Source organism: Aedes albopictus, chromosome 2, assembly GCF_035046485.1.
Source record: "Aedes albopictus strain Foshan chromosome 2, AalbF5, whole genome shotgun sequence".
Classification (NCBI taxonomy): domain Eukaryota; kingdom Metazoa; phylum Arthropoda; class Insecta; order Diptera; family Culicidae; genus Aedes; species Aedes albopictus.
Genome location: NC_085137.1, coordinates 386,558,827 through 386,577,710, shown reverse-complemented (window position 1 = coordinate 386,577,710; position 18,884 = coordinate 386,558,827). Strand labels below are relative to the sequence as shown.

At 39.5% G+C, this 18,884-nt stretch overlaps 1 protein-coding gene across 1 annotated transcript in view; it reads left to right on the top strand.

Annotated features, from left to right (window-relative positions):
• LOC109400761 (protein hairless) overlaps window positions 1-18,884 on the top strand; it is a 125,063-nt gene that overhangs the window by 21,338 nt on the left and 84,841 nt on the right. The window contains exon 2 of the mRNA XM_029878974.2: window positions 9,360-10,648. Within this exon, the coding sequence (XP_029734834.2) occupies window positions 9,889-10,648 (760 nt within the window). The 5' untranslated portion in view covers window positions 9,360-9,888. The remainder of the gene's footprint in view (window positions 1-9,359; window positions 10,649-18,884) is intronic.

Sequence of the window (18,884 nt, the reverse complement as noted above, 5' to 3'; positions counted from 1 at the left end):
AGCCGACAGTGCAGTGTCTCTCGCGGTTATACCACCAGGTGGCAGTATGCTCACTGATAGCTATCGAGGTGTAGAACATCGAGACTATTGCCACGACGGTCAGGTTGGCGTTTATAGGGGAGAGCGAAGGGAGTCTCACAGAGTTTGAGGGAGTACCAAGACTACCACGTGCAGCATGATTGTTCTATGGGAACCCCTATTAACATGGAACAACGAAGCTGCACACGACAGAGGAGGTCTCAGGGGCGTTTTACGGGCTCTCAGGGAGCTTCAAGGCTCTCGGGGAGCCGGGGCTCATGGCATAGTTGGTCAAACGTTCGCTTCATATGTGGATGGTCATGGGTTTGATTCCCAGCCCCGGCACTTGCAATTTTTCGTCAGTTACTTTTCCCCCGAGAGCAACTGACACTGACCCTCTTCTGAGACCCATGGCTCAAACGGGCCCGGATACCTGGACATCTGCGAACTTCTACTCATAATGGACCCCCAATCGGACAGGAAAGGAACAACGGCCATCCATCATCATCCTTGTGCTCATCATTCTACCAGATATAAAGTAGAAAAGTGAAAGCAACAAAAAGGCAATCAGTTCGATAAAGTAGAATAGAATCTAGGCGCTGTACAAAATGTAAGTGCAGCTGTCAATTGAAATTGCTCACGTAGTGCCCCAGTGGACAATAGAGCTGTAAATTAGGTTGTGAATTAAAAAAAAAACGCTCTCGGGGATGTTTCAGGGAGTCTCTGGGGGGCTTCGAAGGCTTCAATGGCGCTTCAAGGGATCTAATTGGGCTTCGGGAGGGTTTTTTGTTTCTTTTTATTTGTCAATTATTTCAGGAGGGTTCCATGGGGTCTCAGAGGCGCTTCATTCTAATAAAACGCTCCTTAAATCCCCGCCATCCCTTTGTAAATGCCCTTGATCTCCTGAGACACCTTCTCGCAAACCTTTGAAACCACTTAAAGCTACCCTGAAACCTACAAAATCCCATTGAAACGCCCTTAAAATTCCCGTGATCAATTTGAAACGCCCCTGACACCCCTTAGAACGGCTTTCAGTGGCTCCAGAAACCCCATGAATAGCAGCTGAAACCCCCTCTAAAACGGCCCTAAAAACAAACGCGCTTGAAACGTTCATGAAACCCCCTTGACTCTTTGAGAAGGCTTGAAACGCCCCTGAAACCCCTTGTACACGCAGAAAAATTACGCTTGTTTGAAACAATAAAACGTATGGTTGATTTTCAAACTGAGCATTAACTAATTCCAAATTTATTTTTTTCTGTACTTACTGAATGATTATTGATTGAAACAACCAATTACCATCATTCCATACAACGTTAGAAACTTCATTTGTTTCTACAAAATGGGGACCACCAACATAGCCCGGAAGCACTCACACATCTTTAAAATTCTTACCCTAATCCATCACTTCAATTTTCAAGTGCAGTTTTGACCGTGGTGGATAACGCGTTCAGGTTCTCAAGACAGCATCCGTAAAAAGTTTGTCGGTTTCGCCTTTTTGTCTTTTTTATTCGATCTCCTTTCCACCCGCTTGCCGAGCGTCTAAAAATAAATTTCCGAGCTGCCGCAGGAGCTAGTGTCACCAACACAATCACATATCGGCATAGTGGCATAAGTGCAGTCGTTTGAACCAATCAATTATTTCATATTGAATCTACCAAATCTCTATTTATTCTAGCAAACTGTCAAAAATGTCGACAAATGAAAATATTTGTATTTTCAAACAATGGAACAGTTCAGTTTAAACTAAAAATCAGTTTGTCGCTATAGTATACTCAAAAAAAAACGGTTGACTCAAACTAGAATTTAATTGTGTTTACAATTTATTTGTCTGCGTAAACGTTCCTTCAATCCTTCAGGTTCTCGCCAGAAATCCACGAAAAAAATGGTATTAACCAGGCATGAACTTCACCAGGAATCGGGTTCCGAATTTGTTAAGCCGCTAGTACACAGGTTCAAATATTTAACCAAAAAGCAACCAATGCTCAAACCTCTGGCTTGACTCTATTGAATTTTCATTAGTGTCAAACAAGTGTTTTAGAGGCCTTAACAAATCGCAAAGAACATTGTCCAAAAATTTCAAAGAATTACAAGTCTATGTCAAAATCATATCGGCGTGAGAAAAATATCAAAACTCGCGTTGGAAAACACATTACCATTTTAAGCAAACTTCAAATTTCATATTTTAAAACTCTTATACAAGTTCACCATGCAGCCATATATTTTTAAAATGGGCACCGCGAAAAAGATCTAAAAATCTCTGGTCTAAGCAAACGTGGTCATCAAACTATAATTAGAATGATTTTATTGGGTCTTACGTCTTGGAGATACAACGTAAGATCCCCTTATGATTTGGCGACACTACGATTATTGATTGAAGGAGGTTCTCTTCAGATGGGCGAAAGAATGAAACGGAGCTTGAACAATTTAAACTAGCTTTATTGTAATTATGTGTTAACTGTTTGAAGGCTTGTAGTGGAATGACCTTAACAACTGTCATGGCGTAGTAGCTAGGTGTTTCATAGCCTACTACTAAAAACTGTATCTGTCCAAGGCCTTCTATTTCTTCATTGATGAAGGTCGTAAATTTCACTTATGATTAAAGAGGGGCAAATCCATGTCCAATCGCTTACCAATATCATAAGTTTCGTTTAAAATCATCATAGGACCAAAATTATAACTATCGTATATTTGCTCTTATTGAATTCATCTATTAATTTGTATGGAAATCAAACCTAAAAATTATGAGTGTCATGTCGTAAAAAAAATAATATTCGTATTCAAATATATGGTTTTCGGATGAAATAATTTCATTGATTAATTCTATACTAAATCATGTCATGTTTTTTGAATTACCGTGTAAGTAAAATGATCGATTTCTCTTCATCGATTATTTGAAATAAGGCAACAAAGAGCGTGGTTGACTTAACATGTCGTTCGATGATGTAAGTTTGCATGGATGGCTAGCGTTCTGCGGTGGAAAAAGGACAGACAAACTTGTTCCTTGTCACTTCTATCGAAATGTTAGGATCGATTAAGAGAAACCAATCGTTTTACTTACGTAATGCCATTGTTGATTTGGATGTAGAATTTATGGGTACTTGAGAATTTCAATCAATTTGATGTTGTGTCCGGTAATTCCAAAAACAGTCAGTGAGTATGTAATGCCTTTTCGTCATCATTCTTTTCGCATCAGCCAACTGGAATCCATACCCTCACTGTGATGATTTGCATAGATTTAAATTATAACTTTTTCACAGCCCTGTTGCTTGTAACAATCATAAGTTGTAGGTAGGTATGGAACACGTGCACAACATCTAAGAAATCAATAAGCGTGTTTTGAAACAGAAAATTCATCTGTTCATAAGTTGCGACTTTTCATATTCTCAAGTGTTTTTGCCTCAGAGTATTTTAATACCAGTGTAGTTTAATCATGGACGAAAACGGCTTTTCTGGGAAGCTGACTAGACTGATTAAAGCAACGATGGACGGTGTGCAAAACTGCGTAAGGGTTTCGGGTGAACTATCCAGTTCATTCGAATCTCGCCGGGGACTGCGACAAGGTGACGGACTCTCATGCCTACTCTTCAACATCGCTCTGGAAGGTGTGATGCGACGAGCCGGGCTCAACAGCCGGGGAACGATTTTCACAAAATCCGGACAATTTGTGTGCTTTGCGGACGACATGGACATTATTGCCAGAACCAGTGCTGAAAAATTCATTTCGCCATATCTAAATTCAATCACCTACAGCTCATTTTAGAGGCTGAACCTGAGAATATGGTATATGAAAAACTTGTGCGGCTAAACCAGTTTTGCAAGAAAGTCACGGAAAAACCACTATTTTTCGAATATTTAAGGTAAATGTCACGGACCACCTTTGAAAAATGCTAAATGATATTCACGGTGAATATCATTTGCATTTTTCGAAGGTAGTCCGTGACATTTACCTTAAATATTCGAAAAATAGTGGTTTTTCCGTGACTTTCTTGCAAAACTGGGTTAGCCGCACAAGTTTTTCATATACCATATTCTCAGGTTCAGCCTCTAAAATGAGCTGTATGTGATTGAATTTAGATATGACGAAATGAATTTTTCAGCACTGGCCAGAACATTTGGAACGGTGGCAGAGCTGTACACTCGCCTGAAACGCGAAGCAGCAAAGGTTGGACTGGTGGTGAATGCCTCAAAAACAAAGTACAGGGGATACTCAAAATAACTGGGACAGGTAAAATTTTCACTTTTCAAAAAATGTTCAACTCGCTGTAACTCATTGAAAAGGGCATCAAATATTCTCAAATTTGTATTGTAAGTTCATCAACTAGTTGTGTATCAGTGGTTCAAATTTGGAAAAGATCGGGCTATTCTTCACGAAGATATAAAGATTCTTGAAAAGGGTATAATTATTCGCAAAGGTTTTTCATAGCTCATTATACAAGTCATGAATGGTCAAAATTTCATTGCATTCGGTTCATTGAATCCGGAGATATAACAGCTCAAAGTTGGCTATCGGACAATTTTACCTTTTTCTAGAATCTTTATAACTCCGTGGACAATGGTCCGATCAACTAGTTGATGAACTTACAGTAAAAAAATGAGAATATTTGATGCACTTTTAGAAAAGTTACAGCGAGTTGAACATTTTTTGAAAAGTGAAAATTTTACCTGTCCCAGTTATTTTGAGTACATGCTGGTAGACGGAATCGAACACGACCGGATCCGACTGAGTAGTAATGTTACGATAGACGGGGATACTTTCGAGGTGGTGGAGGAATTCGTCCACCTCGGATCCTTACTGACGGCTGACAACAATGTGAGCCGTGAAATTCGGAGGCGCATCATCAGCGGAAGTCGGGCCTACTACGGGCTCCAGAAGAAACTGCGGTCGAAAAAGATTCACCCACGCACCAAATGCACCATGTACAAAACGCTAATAAGACCGGTGGTCTTCTACGGGCACGAGACATGGACCATGCTCGAGGAGGACCTGCAAGCACTCGGAGTTTTCGAGCGACGCGTGCTAAGGACGATCTTCGGCGGCGTGCAGGAGCACGGTGTGTGGCGGAGGAGGATGAACCACGAGCTCGCTGCAAACGGCGAACCCAGCATCCAGAAGGTGGCCAATGCCGGAAGGATACGGTGGGCAGGGCATGTTGCAAGAATGCCGGACAACAACCCTGCAAAGCTGGTGTTTGCAACTGATCCGGTTGGCACAAGAAGGCGTGGAGCGCAGAGACCACAATGGGCGGACCAGGTGGAGCGTGACCTGGCAAGCATTGGGCGTGACCGAGGATGGAGAGCGGCAGCCACAAACCGAGTATTGTGGCGTACTATTGTTGATTATGTCTTGTCTTAATGATGTTGAACAAATAAATGTATGTATGTAAGGTACCCCGGGGCAAGTGGGACCTAAAAAAATGCTAGTTTGGTTTTGTCAAGCCAAAAAATTCTTAACATAAATAATTTTAAACTTCCAATGGCTTTAAAATACATTGTTGGTATATTTCTTCTTATTAATGGTCATTATAAATATTTTAAAATTTTTACATTCTGTAAATTATGCATTTACTCCGTATCACGGGGCAAGTGGGACCTATTCGGAATGTTTATACAAATGGCTTAATATACCCAAGTAACACCACTAGTTCTATAACAGTTGGGAATTCACGATTCAAACATAATCGGTTGTATTTTTCTTATAAAACATCTTTCAAAGTATAGATAGTTGTATTCTGATACACTTATAATACTAAAAATTGCGCCTGACCCACGCTTCATCCAACTCGAGATTGAACATATGTTACATTAGAGTAATTTATCGTAAAAAAAACTTGGAAATTACTCATATCATACAAACACAATCAGTGGTTGTAGTTAAGCTATTTTTAGCTGATATAACTATCAGATAACATTTCCATTACAGATTAACTGGAAAGGTTGAAATTAAGCTTTTCGTTTCGTAACATAACTTTTAGAAACCAGTTTTCTAACAAATAACTATCCCGTCGTTCTTGACTTGGCACAACTGACAGAAACAAAACACAACCGAAAAAATATGTATTAAAATACGACTTTATCTCAAGAAAATGTTTCCATGTCATAATACCAATAGACATGAGATATAATTAATTAAATCACTGATTTTTATCGCATTATACTCAGTGATGGTAAAGCTTTGTTTTACCTGCGGCTTAAGATTCATGGTGAAACCATTGATTTTACTATTCCATAATTCAAGCGCCACTGAGTTCAATTTAAAAATATATCATAAAGAACCCAAATTTTGCTGTTTTGTGCGATTTTTTTAATATCACATCATGAATCAATATGGCAGCCTCTCAATAGAGCATACAGTGCCGCTCAGAAAAATTTAAACAAAATTTCACTTTCAACAATTGTTTTAATTGAGTATATGACTCTTTGATTCGGTACTAGTTTTGTCTCCAGTGAGTCTTGATATTTTTATAATCAAACAAAACCGTTTTTGATTAACCTTAATAAACATATTCAATGAAATGAGACTACATTTTTATCGTATTTTTAATTGTGTATCAATATTTTTACGCGGCACTATAACCTAGAGCAGCTTTGCAATATATGATGGAACAAGTTGAGCAAACGTTAAAATTAACTTATGATAGCTGATTTTAATCTTACTAACATAAACTCTAAATCCAGATACTATTTTTGAACGCTTAAATTACAAAATTATAACTTATTTCTCAACGAGGCCGAATCTGTCAAAACGTCAAAACATTGCCGTAAACAATCACGCTGTTTTCTTTATTGTTTAGAACGTTGTATTAGTTTTGATGATTTTGCGGCATTAGTGATAAAATTTCGGGAAGCAAAAAAGTTCCCTGCTGAGTAGTTGAAGGATTATACTGCAAGGCAATTTAAGGCCCAAAACAGCGTTTTTGTAAAGTCCTGATCAGATCACCTCGTCTAGGTCGGATTTGTGAATGTGTTCCTAAAATTTGATGGCAAGTAGTACCCCGCCATTGATGGGGACGTGGCCCGGACAAACAAGAGGAAGTTGGATATAGAAGTGCCAAGGTTGTTGAATACGTGATTCCACTTGATATCTCGCTTTTCATCCTGAGAAAATGGTTGCTGGTCGAATTTTTTTCGATGGAGGCGACGGACTCATCAATAATCAAACATATTTAAAATGGAAGAGTTTTCCATGTCATGATTTGGCTCGAGAATACATAATTGTATTCGTGCGGGGTTCTGACATGTTCATGTGAAAAAAATACTAAGGAAAAGTGACCAAAAAAGCAAGTAAAGTCAGAACATCAAAAATCACAATTTGCAGGGGAACATTTTTAAACAGTATGTCAAAAAACGCAGTTGGCAGCGATGATTGCAAGTGTTGTATAAGTGTTCAAATAACGTATTTTATTCTTCTTTGAGCTGACGTCATTTTTTCTTATGCATGTTAGCGAATAACATCGTTGCAGCTTTTTTCCTACACATGATGTTTTATATTTCGCTTATAATACTCTTATAATCCATATTTTTAGATTTTAATTTTTGAAGATGTTTTCTGTGTTACTTGGGTAATTGCTGCATATACGTAAGGTAGCATAAATTATAAATATCTTATACGAATAACTATGTTTAGTGATTTATGTTTGAAGATTTTTGTCGTATCGTGCATAAATTACATAACACATATAATAACGAATTACTGAGAAAAAAATTGATTTAACTCTAGCAGCTCGTGCAAAACAAATTGTTTTTTTAATACAAAAAAGCGTGATAAAGTTGAATGCCGAAAGATTTCCAAACTTGCTTTTCATATTACGTAGTTGATGAATATCGCCAAAAGATTTTTCGGGATTTACAGATGTTATGTTTTTCCTTACATAATTTTACGATCATGAAATAAATATTTTTAAATCGTGAACTTTGAATAAGTCGTTTTTCAATTTTTTCATACTTTATGGTCGGTTCCCTAACACTCTGAAAAACTTATTATGCAGTGAAAAACGAAAAAATAATAGAATTCGCTTAGACGAAAATATGAAAAAAGATGGTTTCAAAAAAAAAATGTTCTTCCCAAGACTTTACTATTTTAAACAATAGCTTTATCATAAGAATAGAAGTAAATAAGTATAATTCAACGATTGATTACTAAAGGCGTCGATTTTTACTTCACTTTTGTCTAAATTCCGGCTTAGGCTGAAGAAAGCGAGATTAAACCATGAAATTGTGTTTGTTGACTCACATAGGTCTCACTTGCCCCAGATGCTGAAATGCACTGGGGCAAGTGAGAGCAGTTAACTAAAGGTAATAAATGAAAATAAATTACAGCTTTTTCGCTTAAAATAATTTGCAAGCACTCCAAATATCATCCTGAAACCGAAAAAGTTTTACTTTATTTGTTATTCTATTTTAAAACGACGAATGTAGTAGAGTACGTTACTTTCACTAAGTGAATTGAAAATTACATATGAACAACAATAACCTATATGGTCTCTTTATGGTAAGAACAATTACAATTTTTGAATTCAAAGTATCCGTTGGTGTGATACCTATGTTTTCAATGAAGAATGTTTGCCTTAAAAACGAAAAATTAAAAAAATTATAGCTGTAGGTCTCACTTGCCCCGGATTCTCACTTGCCCCGGGTACCTTATGTAGATTAATACCTCGACTAAGAGGCATCATTGAATTAACAATGCATGAAAAGTGTTACTTGTAGATACTGAAAAACTGTTTGGGGAGAAAACGCTCGCAAGTATTTCCCGCTTTGATTTATGATGAAATACCAGGGGGCTCCATCGAACTATTCACGGCAGCAAATGAAGATGCAGGAGGCGCATGGTAGTTAATAGATTGATTCCGTATAATATGCTCTCAATCGCTTAAATTTCGTGCACTTCACTATCCCAGCCATTTTTTTAGCTTTACCGGTTCAAATTTACAGCAAGCTTACTTGCATCTGAAGAAAATTTCATATTATGAAATGACGTGAAGGCATTTTGCCCCGTGGATGCGTATTACCTCAGGGAACCCTACTGAATTCATTTGGTAGGTATATATTAAATACAATTTTCAGCAAATACTTTTGTATAGACAACCATTAAAATAAATAATTTTCACCTGGAACTAATTACATCCATCTAACAAAACAGCCATTTTCCACAGAATTCCAACATCGACACCACCCGGCTCAACCTGTCCGCAAATTAGAAACCTTCGGAATTCACCCTCAAATTCCTGAAATAATTCCCCCACCTACACGTCCCATGTATCAACTTGTACATATCTAACAACCAACTCATTTCGCATTCATTCACAACGCAACCTGTTTGCTTTCTCTGGTTTTCCTTTCAGAAGCAGCAAGCCAACAGAACGACAAACAAATCAATGAAGAATCCTTACGAACTCTCAGCTGTGGCGGCTCCGATATGAATGAAAAGTGTGATTAGCATATCTCAAGTGTTGTTCGGTACCACATCGATGTCGCTAAGGAAAAAAATGACCGCCGACCGCAGAACAACGGTGATCTTGGTGGATATGATGAGTGTTGGTGGCGCTCTGTGAGGCGTTTTCCGTTTGGCGGGAAGTCGGCTTTGCAGGAGCTCAGCAAAAGAGTGTGAAGTGCACCCGAAGAAAGAACCTTAAAATCGATAAAGGATATATAAATAGCTCTCTGTCGGTGGTGGTGAGACATGGTAGCGGGCGGAAATAGGACCGAAATGTGGACTTGTTGGGAAACACAGTCAACGAATCTGACGCCAGCCTAGTGCGACGACGACAATACGGCGAGATGTGGCTTGCGTGGGGGTCTAGTGTGGCGACAAAAATAGTTACTAATATGCTTAACTGCCTTGTGTAAACTAAGAATAGAGCAAATCGAACCATGGATTGCTGCAGCAGTAATTACATGGATTACAGACATTCCATAAATAATAACTTTTGCTATCCGTTTTCGCCCGGAATGATGCGAGGTGCGTCACCGTATCCACTTCCTCCAGGGAGTGGCGGCCGCTACGGACCCGACTATCGTACTGGGTATTACGATGGCAGCAGCAGCTTCGACAAATTCTACAGCAGTTACCATCCGGCATCTGGGTCTGGCCCTGCATATGGTGGCAACTATTACGGAAACTCGTATTCGTCCTACCGAGAGTTTGCCTACAACGATTACTATCACCCATCGTCTCCGTCTTCGCATCCATTTCCGGGTCCTCCACCGCCCGGAAGCTTCCATGGACCGCACATGTTCAATCGGCATCAATCGCTTCCGCATCCATTCCAGCGAGAATCCTATTACCATCAAAGGGAGCACCATCAGTATGCGGCCGGAAACTTTAGCAGTTTCTCCGGTAGTCCCTTCAAAAGAGCAGATTCTAACCAGGGCAGCAGCGCAACCAACTCCAGTACGGCCACTAATGCGACAAGCAATGGCAGCTGCAGTAGCCCCGGGAGTAGCACCGGTGCCGGCGAAAGCCCCTTGTTCGGCTATACGCATAGCCCTGATTATTCGGCACAATCCTATAATTCCGGCAGCAGCCCAAGCCATCCCCATCACCATCGCTATCACCCGCTCCCACACCACAGTCCCGGCGGCGAGGGAGGCGGAAACGGCTATCCCCCATCCGCAATGCCAAATGCAACAGGTACGTAGACCTTCCAACTGTATATAACCAGTAACCACCCCAAACAGCCTGACAGTAGTGGAAGAGAGAACACGTGGGCGAGTGAAAAACTTTGATACATAAGCGGAACCCAGCCGACGAGGGGCTGTGTATTGGTTGGAAGGAAAATGCTTTTGCACCCATACAAGTTCATGGGAAAACAAAAACAAAGGGGCTTCCACTTTATTTGGGACTTGTGCTTCTCTGCTCCATTCGACGCGTTGAACAGGGGGGGGGGAGTGTTTGACTATTTGTTCATTTACCAGCACATTTACAAGTGAAATGCACGCTGTTGGTGTGGCTGGTACTTATACTGCATTTCTCGGAAAAGGCATTGCAAAGTAAAACCCCGTTGTATACAAACAAGAGTCATACCACGGTAGGGAAAGCTATGATACATGGATCGAAACGGTGTAGCCAGTGTAGAACTTTTTGAAACTTTCAATTGATCAAAAAATCAAATCATAGAAAGCAGCAGCAATTCAGTCTTCCTTTTGATCAGTTGCATGAAAATTGTACACCTTTTTTGGCGGTAATCAGCAAATTTGCTAATCCCCGGTAAAATTCTCAAGGAATCCCTGCAGAAATCCCAGAAGAAATATCAGTTAGCTATAGCAAGTGAATGTAACTCCTTGCAAGTGAGTGTTCCCATTCCTGGCTCAAAGAAGGAAAATCTTTGTTGAAAATATGGCAAACCACTTGGAGCACCGTTAGTTACCCAAAGAGTGTCTAGACTTGTGGATAAATCATTCGGGGTAATAAAATTAGGGAAAATGTCCTAAAGCCTTTACCCAAACCTCTGCTCTATCCTCTATTCTACCCGAGCAGAGGGGAATATCAAATTAATAACTACGAAATTACAAAACCTCTTTTTATATCTCGTTTTGTTATTATTGTATTATCAATTACGTTTCCATAACATGTTTTGTTGGACAATCTTATTTTGTTATGACCAAGCTATTGGTATACAGCCATTAAATAACATTTCAATATTACATTTTGTTGTGGAACAAGTTTGGTTATTATTGTATTATTGAAAATGTACAAATACTATCAAAACTAAAACAAGTTTTGAAATCTACGTCATTCAACAACGTTATTTACAGTATTTGGCGAGTTATGCCTACGGTATCACATTTGATAAGAGGTGTGGTATATTATGTGACATGGAGGTGCTGTAATGTGTACAAAACCAAGTCCCTGCTGGGCGCCGCAAAGTTTGAAATTGACTGAGTTGTAGCTGAAAAGTTCCCAAAATATCAGCCACTGCCCAAGCGGCGCAGCACCATACATACACCAAAACGAGAACATAGCAGACGATATAGAAGGTGGGGTTTGTAATTTCAATGATAAAAATGTCAAACTTATTGAGTAAACTTGTTTGAACGAAGCTAATACAGACAGCTGAATCCAAAATTGTTCATGGTTTTGAATGGGATTTTTCAGAAATATTCTACCTATTTGTGGTAAAAGATTACATGCATAGTTGAAAATATGCCTATGAGGGAAGAGAGAAACTGAAGTTCGCAATGATTGCTCCGCCATTTTCACTTGCTGGTCTAAATATGTAATATGTAATAGCATTCTCAGCCAACACGAAGTCATATATGATGTAGAAAAGGATGCTGATTTGGAGGCCATATGCGTACATGCTTTCATTTAACCACGGGTAAATCGTACGCATATCGCCTCCACTTTAGCATCCTATTCAACAGCATGTGCGATTGTTTGATATCATAACTAATTTTGCTCTCGGAATGTTATCAATAACTCTTTAATATCAAAATTTGTTATTGAAATATTTCCCAAATTCACTGTTATTAAGTTGTTATTGACACTAACAAAACATACTATTAAATTGATTTTGCAGGAACAAATTTTTGTTATGTAACTTGTTATTTTGCCGCTTATGACAGACAAGTTATTTTGCCCAAATAACGCATTTTGTTATGCTGTTGATATTTTCTTCTGCTCGGGTACCTTCTACGCTTCGTTAATACAGATAAAAAAAAAACCTTCTACGCTTCTACCGCGCCCTTTACCCTAACCCGTCACTCTACCCTCTACACTCTTCTACATCCTACTGTATACCCTAAATCTCCTCCCTACCATATACCCGGAAGGCGGATAACTAAGTGATATACCGTTGATAATAAACTGGGTTATCGGTGTTAACATTTTGTTATTTTTGTTATCATCTTTTTCAATTTATGATCTATGATGAAGTCTATCGCGATATCTTAAAAATACTATATGATAACAAAATATGTTATCATCCCGAAATTGGCTTCTTTAGCGGTGTTGAGATAATTCCATATTCAGAATCTGCATGCAAAACTGAGCCGAAATCCAAATTTTCATGAATTTTGGTGCCCGGGAACCTATTTAAAAATCAGTTTGAAGTTTGTATGGGAGCGATTTGTCGAATCACCCCTCGTCGCATTTTGTACTGGGCGGAGCTGTCAAGCAGTTGGCCAGCTGTCAAAAGGTGATTTTGAAAAATCTCTTCGAAATCGATTTTAGGTACCAAAATGAAGTTCTAAAAATCTGAAAAAAATCAACGTGGTTCAGAAAAAGGTGCTTTTTCGTATAAAATCAATAAATCAATACATTTTTCTTAATTTAAAAACCCAATTGAGAGTTTGATGAACCTCAAATCTAAAAACAGATTCCGCTTTCCGCCTTCAATGCGATTGCAGTACGAAGGCGTAGCCTTCAACCGCTCTCCCTCTTACTAGGTTCCGTTAGTACAAGGGCCATCGGCTGCGACCGGAAATCACTCGATTAGGGTTCGAAACCCGCTGGGCGCAATAGTTGAAAATATGGGTTGTAAATTATAAGAAACATTAAAACAATTTAAGAAAAACAAATTGTGTGGAACGTGTTCTTTGCTCTTACAATAGGCTTTTCCCTATCAGGCTTCATTAAGACTCACAGTCAGATGAAGCATAAAATAAAATAAATGAATAAATAAATAAATAACTAACTACCCTTTCACAAAGCGTTCCAGGGGGTTTCAAAGGTACAAACGATTATAAATCATCGTTATCCTGTGTTTCGGAAATTGTTATCCACTACGATAACTGGACAAAATATATGTACTGTCTGGTGTATGTCAGCCCGAGCAGAGGGTAAAAGCTTAATAATAGCATATTTTGATATAAAGAACAAAAAATGATATTTGTTTGTTTGAGATAAGAGGTAAAAGTACTGAAAATAATATCTCAATTTTACTCCTGGAACATCATCATCATAGCACATTTAGCTCTTGGTAAGATCTAACCAATAGCAGTGAGCTATTTGATTGATCTTCAAATATCATATTTTGCTAATGGTTAGATGGTTCAAGTACAAATTTTTGCTATTATTTTCAGTACTTTTACCTCTTATCTCAAACAATCCAATATCACATTTAGATCGTCAGTACTTGAACTCTGCCCGGGCATTGTCCATATGTGATGTCCTATTTCACTACGCATTTGTGGTGTTCGACATGTCAATATGCATTTGTAGTCCTTTTTTTCCTAATAACCTTCCAGAGCGATATTGAAGAGTAGGCATGAGAGTCGGTCAACAGAAACTTTTACGGCATCTTTTCCCAAACTTGACTCTCGTAACTCTACAGTCTGTCTTCAGCCCGCTTTTCGTCGAACAATATTTCTCCTGGCCTACCTGAGCGTTTAGGTCTCCTATGATAATCTTGCCGTCATTATTGCTTGGGCAGCGACTGGTGCCGGATCTCAGAGCCTAACAACAACTCCCCGCTTAACTGTCCGGAGGTGGCCAGTAAGTTTACCGAAACAAATTCCCGTCCCTGTCAGGATACGGTCAACGTTCCCACCGGGTTGGTTATCCTACCCTAAAGTTTCTCATATCCCAGCTGGTTCCAACTGGAAGTTAGCGATCGATGATTGAAGGACTTTACTAGAAGTCTAAATCGTGTTGCCAGCCTTATGCCAAAAACTTCTTCGGAACATAATGAAAAGTTGTTACAAAGTGGAAAAACAGAGATAGTCTTTTAGTTATGAATAGTTGAGTCGGCCATGTGGAATCCAATGATTATACTGGATATTTGAAGAAAAAATGTTTTTCAACAGTGTTTGGTGTCTTTTATGGTTGCAAAAATGGTTGTGGCTCTAACTAACGGGGGTCCATCAATTGTATTTGGTTTACTTTTTTGACGAGGCATCCAGAAAGTCATCAACTGAACTGAAGGTTTAAAAAAAATGTTTTTTTTTTTGCTTTTCTCGGTGAACTTAATACATACTACTCAAAGAAGGATGGAGTAACGAAAGTAATGAAAGAAACGGTGGATAGAATCGCAAGTGTGCGACGAGAGAAATTGAATAGAAGTTGAAAATTAACAGAGGGCCATAATTGAACAACACAATCACAACGACGACCCCTTTGCCTAACGTCCTGGTTTTGAACGGCTAGGTAGGGTCTGGGACCATTTGGGCAGGAGCACCTATTTTGGGCACTTGCTGCTGTAACTCAGTCAATTTCAAACCGATTGACTTGAATTTTCGAACATGGCTAGATACTGTGCGTATCTAATCGTGTCTCAAAAATCAAGTCGATCGGTTCATAATTGACTGAGTTATAGCAGCAAGTGCCCAAAATAGGTGCTCCTGCCCAAATGGTCCCAGACCCTACTAGTAGTATGATGATGACTACTAGCCCCAGACAGGCAAAAGGATCGTGGTTGTGATCCGTTAAATGTTGTTCGGCTTTGCTTTCGGTCCTTATCGATCGGTGACACTTGTTCAGAGATTCATATCGAGCGAACGTTACTTATTTGATTTTTTCGCGCTTTCATCTCGTATGCTTCTATTGTGTCCAAATGATCGATAGAACCGAAAGCAAAGCCGAACAACATTAGATCACAACCACGATCTTTTTGCCTGTCTAGGACTAGTAGTCATCATTAAACTAGGGGAATAGAGCCCAAAATGCCAAGATGGGGTAAAATGGCCCAACTCATAAAAACACTCCTGAATGGGACTTGATCATTGCTATAGGTGAATGGTGTCAAGATATGCTTGCATTAAACATTCTTCTAGAAGCTAGGCTGCCAAACCCACGAAAAATATTTTGATTTCACAATGAAAATTGGCAACTTCCCCCAAGCAACACACATGTTATACAAAAGCTACGACAGCGCAAGTTTTGGTTGTATTGAAGTTTGTTTTACGTAATTTCAACACAATGTTAGAATAACGTCAAATAAACTTCTATACAACCAAAACTTGCGCTGTCGTAACTTTATTATAACATGTGTGTTGCTTGGGCCGGTTTTTCGTGCTTGCAATTAAGGTTTTCGGGTAATTTATTGCCAGCCAAGTGTTTCATAGGAGCAAGGATGGGAACACTCACTTGCAAAGAGTTACACTCACTTGCTATTTTCTCAGCTCAGAAGCGTGGTTTTGTCTAAAACATTGCCGAATAGAGTAGGGGTCGCACACGCATACCGAAGTCGTGACAGAGCTGTGAAAGCGACTCTCCACGAGGTGAGTGTAATTTACATTCACCTTGTGGAGAGTTGCCTTCGCAGTTCCCTCACGACTTCGGTATGCGTGGTCGATCCCTACTCTATTCGGCAAATTTTTAGACAAAATCATCAGGCAAAAGTCGTCCATACATCGTTTTATGATTGCACGCTTTTGAGCTGAGAAAACTGCAAGTGAGTGTTAACATCCTTGCATAGGAGATTGAGGCACCCATGGAGGTGCATGGTTGTTGATGCCTACGCTATCCATGTTAGGGGTCATTCAAATATGACGACCATCGTTTAGTGGGGAAGGGGGTGATACTCCATGTATTGAGTATACGAAAAAAAAACGTGACAGAGGAATGAAATTGAGTCGAAAATGCCAGAGAACTGATGGACGTAATTTTTGAATGTTTTCATGAAGTGGCATCTTACCCCATGGCAGATGGCCTTTTTGCACCGCTTCCGTTTTACGAACCAGTTTTTGAAATAGCTAAAAATCAATGAAAATGCAATAATTTAGTGAATATTTTTGCTGAAGCATCGAGCAAATATTGTCTAGTTGTTGTTACCACTTTGAAATCCTAACAAATGAGGCCATATATCATTGAAAACGATGAAAGTTTGAAAAATGGCATATTACCCCACTTTCCTCTACTAGTACCTAGCCGTTCAAAACCAGGACCTTAGGCAAAGGGGTCGTCGTAGTGATTGTGTTGTTCAATTATGGCCCTCTGTGATTTTCAACTTCTATTCAATTTCTCTCGTCGCACACTTACGATTCTATCCACTGTTTCTTTCATTACTTTTGTTACTCTCTCTTTCTTTGAGTACCCAAGTAACCAGTAAGCATTTAAAATAGCATTCCTTCATCATTATAGTAGCCTTTACGACAAGGCGTTAAGGACAAGGTATTTGGAGTACATAGCTCAAAATTTCTAGAGCACGGTTTTTTAGAACCGTTGAATGGATTTGGATGAAAATGCATCACGCCAATTGCTCAGTGGTTGTCAACAGCGTGATGCAGTTTAATCCAAATCCGTTCAACGGTTCTAAAAAACGGTGCTCTAGAAATTTTGAGCAATGTACTCCAAATACCTTGTCCTTAAATGCTCATTAGCCGTATATGTGCCTATAGTGCTACCTCACAGCAGGTTTTGGCAAAATAACGGGCTTTCTTAGTGCTATCCCTTCAGGAACGTCGTTACGAAATGTCAAAGAAGCGTAACGCCTCGTCGAGCAAAAAAAATAGATTGACGTCTGCTTCTCGTTCTCTCAGCCTGCTTCCCCGCTTCATCGTCCTTCCATATTCCAGCCGGTGCTAGGTGGTACTTTTTTGCTGATTTTTGTAGTGATGTAGGTTTGAACTTACAATCCGGAGAATGATTAATCATATCTGCTTCGGATTCTGTTGCTCCTGATCCACGATGCTAAAGCTGTCCCGGTGGCTTGCGTAGATTCAATCGCCAATATAAAGAATGATTCGATAACAGCTTTAGATTCAACATCCAAAACTTGTTTTCATTGAGATATTTCATTGTGGTAGAGCATTACGATCCCTTCTTTTAAATATCTGTGGAATAAGATTGTTTCTTCCCTCTTTCAAACAATCCTATGATCCACCAAAGCATCCACCTATTCGGCACATATTTTCCGACGAAATGATAAATAATTGGTGATTTTTTATGGACAAGTTCCCAATCCAATCCAGCTGCAGTAATGTTTTCTTTGGTGCGTTTGGATGAGTAGGGGAAAACGAAGAAACAAATACGATGCACAAATTTGTAAACAGAAGCATAGGCTCTGTAAGAGAGAGACAAAATGTGTTGCCAAATGCGTAACATATCTCCCAACCTTTTTGTTCCTAGCATTTAAAGAGCAGTTGAAAAGCATTCTGTATGCTCCCAAGTGAAACCACTTCAAGCAGTTGAAATGCTAATTAACAGCCGAAAGCATTTGAGCAGCACAGCTTATGCTAACTCATGGCAGCTATGCATTCGAACTGCTTATGTAGGGCAGCAAGCAGTTTAAATGCGTAGCACGGGCTAATACACGGCTTATTCAAATGCTTAGTGGTTACCTGGGTAGTTTCAAGTTCACCGAGAAAAGCCAATAAAATTCAATTATCTGAAAGTTTTAAAGTCAAGGTGTGCCGGTCTCAGCGAGAATTACTCCTTATCTAGCTTCTTACATTTTATAACTTCGGATTGTACAGCATAGAGGAGTAGTATCACATCATTTCCAAACAACGCACATCAGGCACCCGTCAGCTAGCCTATAACTGAAGACAAGCTGATCGATACTCTCAATCGGATCGATTTCAGGGCGCCTGTCAACTCCCTTCATTCGCCCTCGGCTACCATATCCACCGCACACCAGCCGTGTTAGCCGACTGCTGCAAATTGGTGTATACGCCCTCCTCTCTCCCACACCCGTTTGTACTATACATCATGTGTTGCCTGGCTCCTGTTTACTCTGTTCAATTTTTGGATGTGGGCAATTTTCGTCTACCCCACCGCCCATCCTTCCATCGATCGGTTGAAAGAGGAGCTAGGGAAAGCTCGTTGCACATCGCTTCGTCCCATTGGCAGTCAGTGGTCGCTGTATGAATGGGAAAATGGTTCAAAGTGCACCCATGCGGTAAAGTAACCCTAGGGTAAGTGTGCCCATCGTTGTGGTATTAAGGTAAATTCATTTCAAAAACAATGATCGTACCATCTAATGAAA